Raw genomic sequence first — 18,967 nt, 5'->3', positions numbered from 1 at the left:
CACTTTTATTTTTATGGGTGAAATCCCAGTCAAAGGACTGAAGGATGTGTATTTTTTTATTTCAACAGGTGTTACCATAATGCTTTCCAAAAGGCTGTAATACTCACGCTTCATGGAAAGTCTTTTTTCCCCAGCACTGCCAGCAACCGGGGCTCTTACTCTGTTAAGCATTTGCCAGTTGGTGAGTATAAAGTGGTCTGCGGTCATTTTAGCTGCATTTGTGAATACTAGCAGGCTTGCATACAGTTCATCCAGTTCTTGGAAACTCAGAGCCCTTGTCTGGGAACCGCCTCTTTGTCCCGTCTCCCGTTCCTTTGGGTTTCCCAACTTCACACCCCTAAGATGGACATAATGTTCTTGGATTTTTAATTTTTTACATTTAAATCTTTAATCCATGCATTTTTCATAAGCTAGGGATTCAACTTTACTCCTTCTGGGTGAGTAACTACCTGTGCTGGCAGCATTCATTAAGCAAGCTATACTTTGCCCAGCGCCTTTGCCAAACAGCCCCTTTTTCCTATTCTAGTCTACTGACCTCTTTGTCTATTCTTGTGCAATACCACAGGCTTCAAAAATGTTATCTTTTTCACACTTTTCTTGGTAATTAATTCTTGGACATTCTTTCATGTAAACTCTAAGATTATTTTATTTGATTGAAAAAGACACTGCTGAGATTTTCATTGGAGTTGCATTCTATATAACACAATACTGGGAACACTGGAACTTTCCAGATAGTAAGTTTCTCACCCAAAGCCACAGCATGCGCTTCCAGCTTTCCAGGCTGTGTTTTCCATCTGCCACTGAGGATTGTACAGCTTTCTTCTCGAACGTCCTGTGTGTGGGGGGGCTGGGCACACCCACTCAGACCTGTCAATGTCACCATGCCCCCGGGCACAGGGCTCCTGCAGCTCAGACTCTGCCTGAGGACCTCCCTGCCTTCAGGTTTTTGCCCTGGCCCAGCCCCCAGCCCGGGGGAAGCGCCCCCAGAGATGTCCCGCTGGCACGGCCCAGGCCCACCACCTGTCAGCCGGGCTCAGCTAGGAGGCTGCAGCTGGAGTAGGAGCAGCACTTGGACCCCACCTCCTCCTGGCCCTGTTTGCAGCATCACCTCCCTCTTTTTCCTTTTTGCTATACTAAAATCAGAAAAGTATAATGTGTCAGCAGTGATTACAGGTAAGTCTGAACAGTTATGGTGGCCTAAATCTGACACGACACGTCACGCCACTCTACAAACGACATTAAAGAATGTGAATCACTTTATAATTCACAACCCCTCGTGATCAATTCCACATAAGCAAATAATTCTCATTTTCTTTTGCTTATAATGTGCTAGGACATATGGGCTATAGATAATTCAAACTGTTCCTGGAATCAACAGCATCATCACTAACTACTTCTGGTTTTGTAAATAAGAGGCACTAAAGCGTGTGAAAACTTTGTAAGGCATTATAAAGTTTCAGTTACCCTTATTTACTTTATGTAGGGTGATATCCTTATCTGTCTTAAAAGACGGAGAACCCAGGATTTGACATAAGGCCAATGCGTATGCAGGCAGAGCTAAGGCACTCAGTCAGAAAAGCTGGGTGTGGCGCTGTGAATGTTCTCAGTACTCGACACACCAGAGATCTCACGGGAGAGAGGTTAAGAGCCGAGACCCCGGAGCCAGCCTGACCCAGGCAGAATTCACCTGAGATGACACTGGCCCTGCAGGAAGGAATTAAGCTCCTGAGTCTCAGTTTCCTCATAAGGACACTCACAGGGCTGCTGTGAAGTTTACATTAAATAATGAGTGTGCGCACCTTGTCGTGCCCTGAGGCTCGACCAGCGGCAGTTACTGCGACTTATGAAATACTCAGACAAGAGCTGCCCATGAGATCTCCCCTTCAGTAAGCCCGAAGCCCCCTGCAGGGCAGCCAGGAGAGTGACCTGGAACAATGCTGCATCCCTTCCTGGCTAAGTGGGGACCCACGTGACCACCAGATGGAATCCAAGTGCCCTGCCACAGAGATCCTCCATGGCCAGCTCACCACGATGCCTGTGTCCCAGTACAGACCCTCCGCCCATCAGGCTGGCAACTTCATGGTGATGCCCCGCCCTCCATCTAGGACTCTAGGCATTGGCCCCATCATCCAAACGCAGCCTTTCAGGATCAATCCTGAAACGCCAGGAAGGCTCCCTGACCACTACTGCTCCTTCAGTTCCATGGTGCTACTAAGGCCTCTGCAACAGCCTCTTTCATTTTATGACACGCCTTGTTCTTGAGCCATACGTGTATTTCCGTAACCAGGAAGACAAGAAGCAGTAGTGTTGAAATTTACCGTGGCTGGCCCTTGGTTCTGATTTTAGAGTCACGGGTAGAGTGGATTAAGGCCCACCACCTCTTCTCCTACTCTTACCTCTCTTTTGAAAACCACATTTTTAAAGGTCTCCAAACATTTCCATAGTCATTACAACTTGGTGAATCAAAAAAGTGAAAATTTTGCAAGCAACTTGAGGGGCATGGAAAATTCCTGCTTCCTAGGGGTCAAGGAGGACTTTTAGAAGCTTTTGAGTAAACGGATGACGATGTTTGACATCCCCTGGGAGTCACATCCACTGTCCACAGAAGCACGGCCTCGGGGCTGCCTCTCCCACCGGCCTGAGCGCTGGAGGGCAGCTGGGCAGCTGTCTGGCACGCAGCAACTGAGGGAGTGGAGGAAGCACCAGCACAAAGGCCACCAGCATTACAGACCTGGCTCTTCGTCCCTGCCAACGACTATAAGTGAGGGAGGGGCAATGGAGCTGTCAGTGAGCTATCTTTGGCACTGGACAATTTCCTTATTCTTTTGACAAGAAAGAGTCAAAAGCCATTCAAGCCTGTTGACAGTCTATAGGCAACGTGATGTAACTCCAAGGAGGGTTACAAGGCCATCTTGCTTTTTCCCAGCTTATAACTACTATACCTGACTGTCCGCTTTAACCTTCTTTACTCAAAGTCTACTTAAATGCCTGCTTAACAACTTCCTGCCACCCAAACTCAAACAGAAACCCAGTGTTCTAAGAACAACGGAGACCCACGACCACAGCCAGACGCAGCATCAAAACGCAATGATCATAGAAGCAATTTGGGGAACAACTTAAGACTGAATATATTTGGAGAGAAAATCACACAGGATAGAACAAATATTTAACTAAGCTTTAGAAGTCTGGGACTGTCAACTAATATGACTGAAAGTGTACCACCTCTGAAGTGATAAATCCTGAAACATTTTAATCTCAGAAAAGAGAATCGAAAAACCAAAGCAGCAAAACAACTAGCTTCTAAACAATCCATTTTCTCCATTTATCTTACCACCCTCCCCCTCTCGCTCCCCTCAGATTGGCTTTTAAAGTAACTAGTTCCTTAGAGACATTACAGGCAGGGTATGAAATTGAGTGCTTTTTATACTTTCTTACCTTAACTATGCTGATAGGCTTTCGAGATAAGTGGAAACTTGCATACAGCAAAAATGTCAAAATAAAAATGAAGGCTCGGTACCTGAAACACAAAACAGTGGTAGGAGATGACATAAAATAACATAAGATGCATTAAGAATATGTTATAACCGTATTCTTAAATTTTCTTATGCTGTATGTTATTCATTCAGTCCTATATCAATTATCAATCCTATTTATAATGTCACTACAGTATTACGTTTAAAAAATTTGCCACTTTTGCTTTGTCCAAGTTGAAACTATTTAAAAAAAACTATAATCAAAGAGAAATTTGGGACTCAGAAGATGAACACGTGTTTACAAAGCAGACAAAAAGGAATGATTATTTAGTTTGTAACAAAATAAACTTCAAGTGTCTTGTAAGCCTGGTATCCTGGGCATTTAAGATCATACTTTCTAATTTTTAGCTTCTATGCAACTTTTTAGGACACAAGCAAGGAAGAAATAGAAAGATTTCACAGACCTCAGTGAGAACAACTCAGTGATGCTGACAAACTATGCATAAGGCTGATGACATTAAACATACTGGCCCCAGCCCCTGCTGCTCTCTTTGGTTTATGAGAAAAGCAGTTCAGGAGGAAGTACCGAAATGTACGGAAGACTGCAGAAAAGAAGTCTCGTGAGAAGATAAACGTTCATTCCAGGCTAAACGTTTGAACCACTCTATGGAACAACATTTCTTAGGGGAAGAAAACAGGTCAGGAGGAAAAACTACTTGGCAGGAGATGAAGAGCAGGGGCTCCCACCAGAAGGCAGCCCTCTGTGTCCTGAGGCCCGGCCCCCGACCCTGAAGGGCCGGCCTGTTCTGGCCTGGAAAGGCCAATGTCTTTCAGATGGTGTGCCGGCTCGGACCCATAATTACCTAAGACAGAGGCCCAGAGACAGAACAAAGAGGGGCACGCTCCACCTCCACAGAGGGGCCACAGCCCCTGGGGATGGCCAGTCATCCCAAGGCCCTCGATGGTGCCAGCAGCCCTCCTCCTGTCTCACACCCACATTTTCAACGTTGTGATTGACTCCTGAAGGGTGGCTTTATGTGAATAACAGACTCCTTGGGGTGCCTGCCCCTCTGGCCACCAGGAAAAGTAGGGGTCAAATAAATATTTCCAGATTTTTGTTTTCAATAAGCTATTTCAAGTGAGACAAAAGCATCGGTGGAACTGTGGGGCTCAGACCTATAGCTCTGGAGTGCCTGCCCCTCAGCGAAAGGGGCCGCCACACGGCCTCGCGAGGCACTCGTAGAGACTTGCTAAGGGAGCAGAGGGGGGGCCCCATGCTCTCCGCTTCATCACGGAAACACACACTGACCTATTTCTAGGACTCTTTGCTCTCAAGCCCATGCCAACAACCAGATAGGAGAGGAATGAAACTATAAAAAATGAGTGTATAATTTACCCCAAAGAACAAAGAGCATGCAGGTACAGTGAATTAGTTACGGAAGTCCAGGCCCTTGCCCCCGTGTTTCTGAAAGTCACCCGTTTTGGTAGGGGAGGGAGGTCTCTCCATTCCTCGCTTGAAGCCCTCTGTTGTCCCACGCGCTGCTCCTGTGCACTAGCAAGGAGGCTTCTAGGCCACTGGAACTTTATGAGCCCTCAATACCCAAACCTCCAGCCCAGGGCTAGTCTTGCTGTCACTTACATCCCCACTGGCGGTAATTTACTAGGACAGGTGCAGCCTAGAGGGGACCTGCTCTGCCCCCATTTGGGGACAGGGCTCCTTTTCCAGTCTCCACAAGGAACATGAAAAAGTTCTCAGACTCTACCTCTGGCATGGCCCAAATGGAGTCAGAGAAGAATCGGAAGCCCTTAAGGATACTACATGCCACTAGCTTACAGGTGTGTTATCAAGCAGGAGAATCTGAATTTCACACTCAGCCAGCGAAGAAGAACTTTGAGGGAGCGGCTCTACTTAAATAGACTTTGGGTTCACGCTCTACTCTCTACCCAGACATAAACAGAATGTTCTATTTATAAATATCCTATTTTTATTAAGTATATTAATATATTTATTAAACAGAATAACTAAACCCAGAAATAAAGAGCTCCTCTGTATGTCCAGTTAAGGTCTGAAGAGCTCTGGGGCCCTGAGACACCTGCATTCCAAGGCTGTCATGTGTCCAGCTTATTGGAACCTAGCGGCCATCCCTGGGCCAACGGTCTCCATTTGTGGGCCTCTGTCCTCCATCCCTGGGCTGCTGCCTCCATCCCTAGGCTTCTGCCTCCTTCCCTGGGCTGTTGCCTCCGTCCTTGGGCCTCTGCCTCCTTCCCTGGGCTGCTGCCTCCATCCCTGGGCTGCTGCCTCCTTCCCTGGGCGGCTGCCTCCATCCCTGGGCCCTGGCCTCCTCCCCTAACTGGCAGTTCTGCAAGTAGTGCTCACCAGTCCAGACCTGGTGGAGCGAAGGTAGTTCCCAGAACTGCCTCTGGTTGGGGGATGCTGAGCTGGAGCACATGCTCAGGGATGCCCCATGAACTCCGAGCCACAGAGCTGAGCAGCACTTCCCTCTGGACATTTTCAGTTTAGCTTTGTGTGGAAACAAAACACCTTGATGAGTCAGCCCCTTTGGGAGTGGTAACTGCCTGCAGGTTAGCAGGGTTATCTGAGAGAAGCTGTCCTGCCGAATCAGGGCAAAGGGTCAACCTACAGTGCAGACTGGAATTTTCCTAGCCAGAATATATGTCTCCCTAAGAGGAGCCCCTATCTTTTATTTAGCCAGTGTCAGGCCAGCTCTGCTTCCTCTATTTCCAAATCCGTCCTTCCTCCCTCACTTTGCTCATCTTATCCCCATAGCACTCGGGGGAGGGGAAGAGCCAACAGCTGGAAACCGGGCTTCCCTCTCCAGAAGGTCTGGCCACAGCCCCCGCTGGTCACTTTGGAACCACAGCAGCTGCCTCTAGGACTGGCGCCTTCCTAGTGGCCATCTCGAAATGCCTGTCCCGGAGAGTGAGCAGACATTTTACTGCTGCAGGACTGTCCTGGGTTACGGGACTAGAGTCCTAAACAACCCCCCGGAAGTCCCTTCCCATTCTGGAACTCTACCCTCATTTTCTTTCTTCCCCTATCATTCACGAAGCAAGGATCCTGGATGATATTTGTTTCCTTTTATCCATCTTGTACTGGGTTGAATATTGTCTGCCCAAAATTCATGTCCCCCCAAACCTGAGAACGTTATCTTATTTGGAAGTAGAGTCTCGCAGATGAATTAGTTGAGCTCACACTGAACTCATACATGACCTCAAGTCCAATGAGATCCTACATCCAATGACATGTCCTTATAAAAAGCCATGTGAAGACTCAGAGACAGACAGGGAGGAAGACCACGTGATGACGGAGGCAGAGCAAGACAAAGAATGCCAAGGAATGCCAGCAGCCACCAGAAGCTAGAAGAGGCGAGAAAGGCCCCTTGCCTGGAGACTTCAGAGAGCATGGCCCTGCCCACACCTTGAGGTCAGACTCCGGGCCTCCAACACCACCAGAGAGAAACATCTGTAGCCACCCAGTTTGTGGTACTTTGTTACAGCAGCCCCAGGAAACTAATACAATCCAATACTTTTTGTCTTGTGTTACATGTAGGCTTGTGAGTATTAAATAAACACAATTAAAAATGAATTATCTGATCTTTCATTCATCAGTGTTCCACTAACTTTTTTTTTAAAGATTGGCCCTGAGCCAGCATCTGTTGCCAAACTTCCTTTTTTTTTTTTTTTTTTTTTCCTTTCTCCCTAAAGCCCCCCATTGCCTGGTTGTATATTCTACTTGTAGGTCCTTCCAGCTTTGCTATGTGGGATGCCACCTCAGCATGGCCTGATGAGCAGTGTTAGGTCCACAGCCAGGATCTGAACCAGTGAAACCCTGGGCCGCCGAAGCAGCGTGCACGAACACTTGGCCATGTGGCCGGCCCCCCACTTACTTTTCATAGTTACGTCTAACTGCAGCATTCTTGGCATCTACCAATATCGTAAGGATAGTGTTTGGGTTAACCCCAAGTTACCAGCAAAAGAAGCCTGTCTGGGCAATGACAGCACAGGACAGCTGTGCACCTGCAAAGCTCCCTTAGAAACACTCTTGAATATCACACATGTTCCCAGATGAACAGCAGTCAGCTCCCAGCTAGAGACTCAAGACAGAATATCTGTTGCCTTGTTTGACTGTTATTTATCTCAGTCATATGCAAATAAGGAATAAACAAATGTTTTAGATGAGAGTTACTGAGTAGTATGATTTGGCATAGAAATTAGTCCAAAGACATCCTTAAATTTAGCAACAATGAAACCACACACAGCTGTGACGTGGGTCCTTTTCAGAGCATCCTAGGGGAGGCAGACGGTGTCAGTGACATTAGTGCTGATAAGTTGGTTAAGGTGCCATCTGCCAGATCGTCCCCTCAGTGAAGCTACAATTTTTCCCTCTCAGTAACTAACCAGGAACTTGTGGGGACATGGAGACTATGTGGAAACCCTCCAGGTTTCCCCCAATAGTGTGTGTCCTTTGACGATCCTCTCCTGAAATCAGCACTCCTCTGACGGCCTCAGAAGGCCGTGTTTCCACTGAGCACTCCTGCCCTGCTTGGCAGCTGGCACCGACTGTGGGGAAGAGCTCTCCTTTCTCCCATTTACGCATTTAGTTAATTAGAGCAGCGTGGACTCACTGCATTCTTATTTATTCAATAGGCTATAACTCATTTCCAGTATTGTTTATTTTAAGTCTCACATCCTCCCAGATTTGGCCAGTGACAACGCCTTCATCTTTAAGCACTTCCTTATTTTCTGGCACAGGATATTCCAGGCTCATCTCACCTTCCCTGCCCCAGTCCTGAGATCAGCCCAGTCTCCAAGGACGCAGGGCCCCTGCAGTGGGAAACGGCACCTGGAAACCAAGATCTGGCCCCAGGTGTGCTTGCTGCTGCTGGGCTGCTGCTGCTCCCAGGGCCTCTCAGTGGGGAGGGATGGGCATCTGACACACATATCACACCCACACACCCCCCCACATATTATCTCTTCTGCGTTTCTCTCTAGTTTTTGAAGACATCTTTAATTCCAATCTAACACCATATGATTCATTCAGTGTCATGTTGCCCCCCTCCCCCCGGCCCCAATATCTGTAATCCCTTCACCATCAGTGAGAAGCTGCCTCCCTTCTCGGGTATTCCTGACAAAAATGCATAATCTGAATCTAACATGAAGAAATACGAGACACACCCAAAACAAGGGACAGTCTATAAAAGAAACGGCTTGTATCCTTCAAAAATGTCAAGGTCATGAAAGGCAGAGAGGGGCCAAGAAAGAGCTCCAGATTAAAGGACACTAAACCCACAGGACACCTAAATGTAACGTGTGCCACTGGGCTGGATCCTGGGCCAGGACAGAGCTATGAAGGACATTATGGGACATTTGATACAATTTTGAATATAGCCTGTGGATAATAGTATTGTATCAGTGCTAAATTTCCTGATTTTGATCTTTGTGCATAGTTATATGAGAATGTCTTGTTCACAGGAAATGCATGCTGAAGTATTTAGAAATAAAAGGGCATCATGTAAATGTGTAAATAAAAGAATATGTATATTAATAATAAAAGAATAATGCAACTTATTCTCAAATGGCTCAGAAAAAATGTGTGTGTGTACATATAAATACACACATCTACACACACATACACACAGATGAGAGAGGGTGGAAGGAGAAGCAAATGAGGCAAAATGTTAAGAATCTGCCAGCGGAGCCGGGCCCCACAGCTGCACTCGATGCATTTCAACAGCCCTCTGGCCAGGTCCACCGTCCTCAAGACTCGACGTTGTGGGAGAGAGACCAGCGGCCGGCCTGCCTTAGGTCCTGGCCTGCCTCCTGTGGGACCTGCGCTGTACAGGGCAGGCCACAGGGATGGAGCCTCGAGGGCCCCCAGCGGCTGCCAGGGTGGGACGGAGAGTCCTGAGGCTCACCTGCCTGTCACTCTGCACACAGGGAGGAAGTCGATTCCCCAAGGAAACCAAAGAGCTGCTAGAAGGGGCAGTGCATGCTGAGTAGAAAAGCCTAAAAACATCCTTCACAGGAATGTTAGAGCCATTCTCTTCTTTTACAGCTAAGGAAGCTGAGATCTAGAAAGGTTAAATAACTTGTAAAGGTCAAAGAGCAAGTTTGAGGCAGAGATGGAACAGAAATTAAGACAAATGCTCTATATCTTTGCTACGCAAAGTGTGGTCTATGGGCCCGAGGCAACAGATCTCTTGGGAAATGCAGGTTCTCAGGCGCCACCCCAGACCTACTGAGTCAGAATCTGCTTTTTAACAAGTTCTCAGGGTGAGTCACATGCACGTGAAAGTTTGAGAAGTGCTGCTCTGTCTTTGTAGGTCTCAGACTCAAAAAAAAAGAACCAGTGATATACAGGAGTTCTTTGTAACATTCTTACAATTTTCTTCTGTGAGTATGAAAACTGTATCAAAATAAAGTTACGAAACAGACAAAGAAGCTAAAGGGAAATCCCTCTAAATAAAAGGGATGCTCTGGAGCACTTGCGGCTGGTTTAGCAGTATGTGAGCTGTCAGCAGGGGACACCTCTGGAGAGAAGATGTCTGAAGTCACACTTGAGACCCTGTCGGGGCTCCACCAAACTGCAAGGGCCTGAGGAGCTGCACAGGGCATGCAGGCCACCAGTGGGTTGTCATGATGAAGGGGTCCAGAATACACCACTGTGGCATAAAAGTTACTTTGAGCAGAAAGCATCAGTTCCTGCAATCTCTTCCCTGCCTAGAGCAGAGCCTCCTGAAAGAGCTCAGCTGTCACCAATCCCACCTTGGGAGCAACTGGGGGAGACGGCTCCTCTCCCCAGAAGTGAGAAGCATGCACACCACATCAAAGAGACACTGTCACACCCCAGCACATCTCCCATCTGTTCTCCTAAGTGTCCATTTAACTTTCCAAAAAGTCATTGTTTTCCCATAAGCACCCTTCTCTTCCTCCTCTTCCCTTGTAAAACGGCATATAAGCCCCAAATTATTTGAGTCACAGTTTTCTGTGAACTCCCATACATACATGATTAAATCTGTCTTTTCTCTTGTGAATCTGTTTTCTGTCAGTTTAATTTGCATGCTCCCAATGACTGAACCTAATAGTGTAGGGGAAACTTGATCCTTCCAACAGAGATCAGCTGGGGAGAGAAAGCAGTCAGAAAGTGGGTGAGAGGCCAGAGATCCCAGCTCGAGACTCCGCTCTTGCCATCTGCTTCCTCCAAGAAGTGTGGGATTCATGAATCCACCCTGACAAGGATGCTCAGAGCATGCAAGGAATGGTGCTCTTAGAAAGTGGCGTTCTGGTCTGCATCTAACTTGTTTAGATTTCATTTTCCCTCTGAAAGTTCTGCCCCAGCAAGGCCGCTCACTGAGCTCAGAATTAATACACTTATTTCACCCACAGCCATTTTACAGTCCTGCCAGTAATCAGCAGTCATTTTTCTGTGGGGAACCATGATTATTACAGAAACCACTGAAGACCACAAAAGAGTCCAAATGCTATCTGTCACCACCAGAAGCAAAGATGGACAACTCAGCAATGTTTCTGGACACAGCTTCCACCACCGACAGGCAATCGACAGTCACGGGGAGGCCAGTCATCCACATGTGTCTTATAATGAAACTGGGGGTGGGGAGCTGGCTGCACGGTGGCCCTCACCCACCGCCAAGGGACAGACCTGCCAGGACTTACCACTGGTCTCGGGAGAATGAGACAATGAAGCGAATGCCGACGGGGAGTCGAGCCATTTACGTCACACTGACCACGGAGCTTCTGTCACGAAATAGGATGCTTCATAAAGAGGTTACGAATCTGGCTCCAAGTCTCTCCCTCTTGCCCCTGCAGCTCACATAGGCTGGAAAGTGCATAGAGAAGTCCAGTTTGGTCTCGTTTCCCCTCTTCCCCTCTTCCATCCGGCAGAGATTCAGTTCTCTACAAGGAGAAGAAGGAGTTAAAAAGTGAGGTGTTCTGATAGTGGCACTGTCGAAGTCCCTGGCAGAAGTAACTCCCTGTATGGCTGTTACCCAGCCCAGATCAAAGCGGGATATCCAGTGCAACAGGGAGCTCCTGCCCTGAGAGCCACCAGGCGGAAGTAGAGGGTCTGCCTCAGGCAGCTGAAAGGTTACTGGGATGAATTTCACATGACGTTCTGATGACCATCACTGATGATGAACCACTGATTTCATCCGCACCTGGACGGAATCTAGAGATCAACCATTCACTCTTAACCACAATACTCTGCAGAACTAATATCAATATGCACATGAAACCAAGTATGTGCCCAGTGGTTACACCATGTGCTCATTGACCAGAACACGTCAGGGAACTGGACGGGGTCAGTTCCACCCACTGTGGACCAGGCCATGTCTGAGCCACAGTAACAGGGAGGAGTGCAGGGCTGCACAAGATGGCAGGTCATCAAACCAAGCATTTAATTGTGGCTTTGCAATTGAATCGAAGAGCATCTAATGCTGTGGGAGTGAACTTCACCTTGTATCTGCCTCTTCATTTCTCATCTCCTGTGGTCACCTCACAGGTCATGGAAAATGACTCCCATCTGAAGGCAGGGCTGAAGGCAGAGCAAGACAGGAAGGAATGGGCAGAGAGGGCTTGGAGCCAATAAGGGGCCTCTGCACACCAGTCTCCTGTCCCAAAGCCAACCTCACACTTGTGCTATTTTTCAGTTACCTTTTACGCTTGGCGACAAGAAATGTTTTGGATCAATACATTAAATACCACAGTACCCAGTGTGCAGGAGCATGGATTGTTCTACCTGAATACTTACGGAAATTCCCAGGTTATGTAATTTTTTGAAGAAAGCTACTTTTGAGTAGACAATCTCAATTTAAAGAAGCTAAAATTTATCGAACGTTTTCCAACAACTTCCTTGGGATAAGTAATAGACAAGTATAGAAAATCATTCAGATGTGGAGACTTAAACTATATTCCTATGTGCCCGTGTCTTCTCAGTTAGAAGGGCTGCCCCACCTTCACTCCTGCCCTCCCTGCAGAGCGAGCGCTCAAAAGAGGCTCCTTTTTCAATACTAACTTTTAGGAAAACATTCCAAGTTCTTGCTGAGCTTTCCTCCCAGAACTCCCCACCCTGCATCTCCTCTCAGGGAGGCAGTGGGGCCCCTCTTCTCCAGCCAGAACCACACCTCTGCTCCTGACACAGATGTGAGTTCCACCTGCCCCCACAGCTGACCTCGGGCTGGGTAATCCTGGGCATGTCGCTTAAACTTTCCACTCCCTCACCTTCCCTGGCTAAAAAATAGGGGTGGTGACCCCTATCTTTTAGCGTTGTCATAAAGAGGAACTGAGAGAACCCATGGAAGGCCCTTAGCCCTGAGCCTGGTATGAGAGAGGCGCAGTGAACAGCAGCTGGTACCATTCTTGTGGCCTCGGGAGAGGAAGGCCAAGGGCTGCAGGTGACCGCCCCACTCCCGTTTCCTAGTTCAGAACCCAGCACAGAGCAAGTGCTCAAGGGTGTTGAATGAATTTCCACAAATGCTTCAAAACTGATTTTGCTCAAATCCCTAGATTTAAAAAAATATTTTACTAAATCTCCGCTCAGAATGAGTGGGCTCCTGTTTGGGCCTAAATGTACCTCAAGGAATAATTTTGCGATGATGACTTCAGAGAGAAGACTTGGTTTAGATTTTACAATGCGTGGAAACGGATGGTCAGGATCCAATTTCTTCCTCTGTCCAAACACTGCTGCTCTAGGCACAGCTTGTCTGGAAATATTCTATTGCCACCTACTGAATCAATTAACCGACAAATCTCAATTCAATTCTGGCAAAACCTGTAACCACAGGAAAAAAAATCCAGAAGGCACTGGAAAATCAGCTGGAAAAATCTCTATTTCCTTTTACAACAAGGCGGGTTCTTCCCCTTCTAAAATGGGTGAAGGTAAGCACCATAAATTCCCATCGTGGGTGCAATCAAGATGGATAAAGAGCGATTTTACATGAAAGGTGTTAAGAGCTCTATTTAATGAGGCCCCTTCCTCCAATGCCTGGGCAGTGCCCACTGACAGCGCTTTCACGAGAGCTGGTCGAGACCTCCCTGTCACCAGTGACGACTCACGTGCTCTCCTGTGAACCCCACGACCACCCTGGAGAAGAGGCAGGGTGCACTTCAGAGAACAATGGGGTAGGTGGCTCACCGGTCAGCTCAACTCTGTGGGGCAAATTCAGGTCGGTCCAGTTTCCCTAAGTCCCCTCCTCCTTCCCATCTCTCTTCTTCCAGCCTATCCCCTCCAAAGAGAGGGCAGCAGAAGGGCAGCAAATCACTTGGTCTAAACCCTGTTTTTGGCACACAGCTCAAGTACATAAAAAGAAAACACACTTTAAAAAAAAAAAAAACGATCTTTATAGGCACCCCTGGAACTCACCACCCCAGCAGGGAAAAGTGTCAGAGTATCTGGTATCATACTACCATCAAAGACAGTAATTTAAGAAACACCCCTTACAGCATCTCCATTAAATCTGCAAAATGCATGCCTTTATACCCATCTTCCCCAAAAGCACAACCTAGTCATCTACAAAACAGAACGACTGGAGGGCCCCGTGCATCATCCAGCCCCACCCTCAGACCCACCACTTGGTGGTCTGTCAGCCTCCAACAGTTCTGTGTACTCTTTGGAGACGAAAATAATGAGACTTGAAAGTGATGGCAAAAATAACATGGAAAGGGTGTTTCCAGAACTGAAGCGCCACTGTAAATATCAAAGCAGCATCATGCATATTTTAAATAACCGACAAAGTTTTTAAAGTGGATCTTATTTTAAGGCTAAGATGGGTGGGAAACCCATGTTTCCCAAAAAGTTTTCATACTTTTTTTTTTGCCGGGAGAAATAGAGAGAGAGAGGGAGAGGGGGAGAGAGAGAGAGAATACAACTTCATTTCCAGAGAAAACACTTCCTATGGTTTAGATTAATGGCAATGGCCACTATCCCTTTCCTGTGGCTTAAATAGGAAAGGGAATCCTCTGTCTGTACCACTGTCCTTTTTCGGCCGACAAACAGAACGGCAAGAATGGTCTGCACAAGATAGACCCTGCAAATGCAGCTCCAAAACTGCATGGTGAAACAGCCAGGGTCTAGAGCCCTGGGCTTCCAGCTCCATCTAAATTAATGAAGGAGCAATGGGGGAAATCTAATACAGTTACCGACTCAAGCGACTTCGCTGGCTTAAGTTCAAGGGCAGGCGGACGCTCCACAGGCAGTGGGCTCTGGGAGGCTACAGGAAAGGCAGTCTGGCATTCCAGCTTTAGAAATTCAAACCTGGGGGTGGGGTGAGGGACTTGCCCGAATCCTCGGCTCAGATGCAAATCCTGACCAAAGCGCCTCGGTCACCGGGTCACCAGGATCGGCAGCGTGGCCGCAGGGGTTGGGAGGGCAGGAGGGCGGGAGAAGGAGGAAAAAGATCCCGATGGTTGGTGGCGACCGGCTGGGGCACTTTTCGGCGCTTTAAGCCCTATAAATCCAGAAAGTCGCTGTCACTCGTGTTGCCCAGGAGGCTCACTGTCTCCGGGAACCAACTGCTCAACAAACAACCCAGAGGCCCAGGGTGCTGGCGCCGCGAGCCTCGGGCGGCTGGTGCCCGGAGGAGACGAGCTGGGCGGGCACGCCCACGGCCCCGGCGCGGCCGAGAGCGCAGGGCTGTTCCTGCGGGGTCTCTGGACCCGGGCTGTCACCGCGGCGCGGGCGGCTCCAGCGGCCGGCTGCCGGCCCAGCGCGGCTCCCCCGCCTCCACTTGCCCGGAATCCCGCGCCGCCCGGTCCGGGGAAGCCGGCGGGGGCGCCCGGCCGCTCCTGGAGCCCCCTCATTCCAAAGGCTTCCCTAGGGCACCGGGGGCTCGAGACCGCCCGGCCCAGCCGCAGGCCCGCACAAAGCCGCGCGGAGGAGCAGCAGCCCGCGGAGCGCGACCCCCGGCCCGGCAGGCGCGGCGCCCCTCTAGCGCGGGGCAGCGGGCGCCCCCCGGCGGCCCCTCTCGTCGCCCGCGGCGGCAGGTGCTGCGCGGTCCCGCCGCCCGAGTCTCGCGGCCCCGCAGGTGCCGGCGGTGGGGAGGGTCCCTGCGCCGCTTCCCCAGCCCGGTCCCCGTCCCGGTCCCAGTCCCCGTGCCCGCGCCTCACCTGCGCCGCCCAGGCCCGCACACCACCGCCGGGCCGGCCGCCGCGGGCGCTTCCTGCTCGCGACTTCCTGGGGCGGCGCGCGAGGCCCGCCAGCCCCGCCAGCCCCGCCGCCCCTTTCACTTTCCTGCGGCCCGCGGGGCGGCGGCGGGCGGCTCGGCCCCTCCCCCTCCCGCTCATCCCCTGCGCCGGCCTCCCGCGTCTTCCTGGGGTCCTCCCGGCCCGGCGCGCTCGCAGGTCCCTAACAGCCCTGGGGATGCCGGGCGGGGGCGCCCCCACGCGGAGTGGTGCTGCCCGCCTACCGGCTGTTGGGGCCCCCAGGCCATCGCCCGCTCAGAATTCTGGGCGGTCCTGTGTCCTTGCACCTGCCGGCGGGCGCACCGGCATTTACTGGCATGTTCTCTATTGGCCAACGGGGAGCTCCCCAAGGGCCCTTTGTCCTCAAGGTAGGTCTTACCCAACAGCAGCAAAGTGATGCGGCCCCCAGGAAGGACCAGGGCTAAAGAGGGCCTTTATTCCTAGCGCTCCTTCTCGAGGGTCAGGATCACGAAACCAGCATTCTCTTAAGTGAAAATGGGGCCCACAGCTACGTGGAACCATCTATTATCACACCTGTAGGCGTGTGACAATACAGCTCACGTGGTTAAGCTGGAGCAGCCCAGCCAGGCAAGGTCACCTGCATCGAGGGACTCTTGCTGGTGCCACCAGAGAGTTCCCATCTCACCCCAGGAATAATCCATCTGCGAATCGCACTCTCACTTCTTGCCAAAAATTGACCTTGGGTAGCCCCAGAGACGGGCCTGGTTATTTTCCTAGGGGTCCCCGCAGAGCACCCACAGTAGACACGCAGCATCCAACGCCAGCCCAGGGCCCCACTCCCAGAAGAGCACCTCCCAGAAAAGCAGCGTGAGGCAGCAAACACATTTTGTAAAAGAAATTCCAGGAAGGCTGCCCCTGGTAGAAACAACGCCTGAGGCTAAAACCAATCCAAGGCCAGCTGTAAATGACCCAAGAGGTCTGGATGGGCACCCAGGCAGGCGTAGAGACCCGCCCCACCCGGCACCCCTCAGGCCAGCCTGGAGAAGGCTTCATCCTCCCGTGCCAGGCCTCACAGTTTCCCCCTGGGGCCCTGTTCCATTTCCGGAACACCTGATAGCCTTTTCTGTTTGCTGAGTTGGGTAGTGTCGAATGCACCACGTTTTTAGGCTTCCGAGAAGCGTTCTCCATGCGGAAAGGACACCTGCCAGCCTCACTGTGGCCCCACGGTTCAGCCACAGGACATCTGCTGGGTGCCCCATCCTGCAAGTGAGGTGGCCTCGGGCCTCCTGACTTTCCCGGTCTCTTTCCGAGGACCTCCTGTCTCGACCAGTTCCTTCTCCCTTTCCTAACTTTCCATTCCTGGTGATCCCTAAACCAGCCCTGTCTGGCCCCCACATCCTCCACGTCACCTCCTCCGGTGCTCACTCTGCCCCCTTCCAAGCTCTCCTCACACAACCCCCTCCCAGCTGCCTCCAGTCGCCTTCCTAGGGCAGATCGGGTCCCGTCATTCCGGATGAAAACCCTTCAAGAGCCGAGTCTTCTCCTTCTCTCAGGGAGTCTTTGCTGCATTTCTGGGGCACTGTAGAAACCTCTTTATCTTGACTCACTGCCGTGAGTTGGTCCTAGTGATTTCTAACTCCATGTCCTGGCCCCTCACCTGGGGTCGAGCCTGGAGGCACTCATCCATGTTTCTGAACTGCAGGAACGAATGCAGAAGGACACAGTAGAGGGGATCGTGACATTTTTCACATTTTCTCACACAGAAAAATAATATTTGCTGAAAATATTAATCTTTTAACTTTACAAAAAGATTAAAATATTAATCTTTTTATAAAATAATAGTTTTATGTTTATCTTTTATATAAGAAACATTTTTAAAATGAATTATGGGAGATAGTAAACTTGTGCAAAACTTCCAAATAAAACAGTTCCCATTCTGGAATGAAGACGTGATTGCTTCGATGAACATTCCAGGTTTTAGGCTTGAAACCGCTGCACACAAGCTCAGGACAGAGGGGACAAGCGGGGTGCCACCATCGAGACACTTTCTTTGTGCAAGTAGATAACTTTAAAGCCGTTTTGTACAATCACACAAATTTTACAACAGTTGAAATTATATTTAAATAATTTAACAAGTCTTCCTTTTCTTTCCCTGACCTGTAATGTTAAAATTTCTTGTGAGAACTGAATGAGTTTCCAGTCCAGTTGAACTTTTCATATCCAGTGTTTCAAAATCATGACAAAGTGCGCCAGGATGGTGGAGGTGTGCCCTTGGGCTGCTGCTGACACAACTGATGGCCAGGCTCCAGAGAGATGAGCCCAGGGTCCCAGACTTGGGGCTGCCAGCTGAGCGCATCTGCCTGGGTGGGCCTCTGCTTCACCTGGAAACTTCCAGGCTTGCTTTGAATTTGTTTTGATTTTATTTCCGTAAAAGAGGAACAGACCGAATAGGCACCTTCCCTCTTAGCCACCAGATGTTTACCGGGTGCTTGTGGGGGCCGGCCTTGTGCCGGGCACTGAGGCCTCAGCGTCAACAAGGTGCCTTCGCCTTTGAAGAGTTCATAGAGCAGAAGGCCTGTGGCTAGAACAGGCCGGTCCACTCAAAGGCACACTGGTGTGAGCGTGAGGAAGGGGCTATATTCGCTTCCTAGGGCTGCCATGACAAAGTACCTCAAACTGGGCGGCTCAAAACAACGGGAATTTATGGTTGCACACTTCCGGAGGCCAGAAGTCTGAGATCAAGGTGCTGGCAGGGCCACATACCTCTGGAGGCTCCAGGTAAGAATCTGTTCATGCCTTTATCTTAGCTTCTGGTGTTGCTGGCAATCCTTGGTGTTTTGTTTTGTTTTGCTGAGGAAGATTTGCCCTGAGCTAACATCTGCTGCCAATCTTCCTCTTTTTGTATGTGAGCCGCTACCACAGCATGGCCACTGACAGAAGAGTGGTATAAGCTGTGTCTGGGAACTCAGCCTGGGCCGCCGAAGTGGAGCATGCTGAACTTAACCACTAGGCCACTGGGGTTGGCCCTTTAGATGCATCATTCTTATCTGCCTCTGTCATCACATGGCACCTTCCTGCATGCCTGCATTCACATCATCTTCTCTGTGTGTCTGTGTCTCCCCTCCTACGAGGACACTGGTCATGATGGATTTAGGGTGCACCCTACTCCAGTAGGACTTCAACTTAACTCATGACATCTGCAACGACCCTAATTTCCAAATAAGGTACCTTCCATTCTGAGGTTCCGGGAAGGACATGAATTTTGGAAGGGGAACACTATTTAATCTAGTACAGGGCTATGACATAAGTTCTGGCAG

At 49.8% G+C, this 18,967-nt stretch overlaps 1 protein-coding gene across 8 annotated transcripts in view; it reads right to left on the bottom strand.

Moving 5' to 3' along the window:
• SLC37A1 (solute carrier family 37 member 1) overlaps window positions 1–18,967 on the bottom strand; it is a 79,611-nt gene that overhangs the window by 50,682 nt on the left and 9,962 nt on the right. For 3 of the 8 annotated variants that reach the window (XM_014839251.3, XM_070488938.1, XM_070488937.1), the window contains exons 1-3: window positions 15,615–15,753; window positions 11,169–11,408; window positions 3,436–3,517 (exon numbers count right to left, since the gene is read on the bottom strand). In XM_014839251.3, the coding sequence (XP_014694737.2) occupies window positions 3,436–3,517; window positions 11,169–11,224 (138 nt within the window). In that variant the 5' untranslated portion in view covers window positions 11,225–11,408; window positions 15,615–15,753. Of the gene's footprint in view, window positions 1–3,435; window positions 3,518–11,168; window positions 11,409–14,763; window positions 14,957–15,614; window positions 15,754–16,068; window positions 16,228–18,967 lie in introns of those variants that run through there. The other 5 variants (XM_070488934.1, XM_070488933.1, XM_070488935.1 and 2 more) reach the window with 5 other exon arrangements.

The sequence above is a fragment of the Equus asinus genome, chromosome 18 (genome assembly GCF_041296235.1).
Source record: "Equus asinus isolate D_3611 breed Donkey chromosome 18, EquAss-T2T_v2, whole genome shotgun sequence".
Classification (NCBI taxonomy): domain Eukaryota; kingdom Metazoa; phylum Chordata; class Mammalia; order Perissodactyla; family Equidae; genus Equus; species Equus asinus.
Note: the sequence above shows the minus strand (reverse complement) of the source record. Positions and strands in the feature narration are given on the sequence as shown.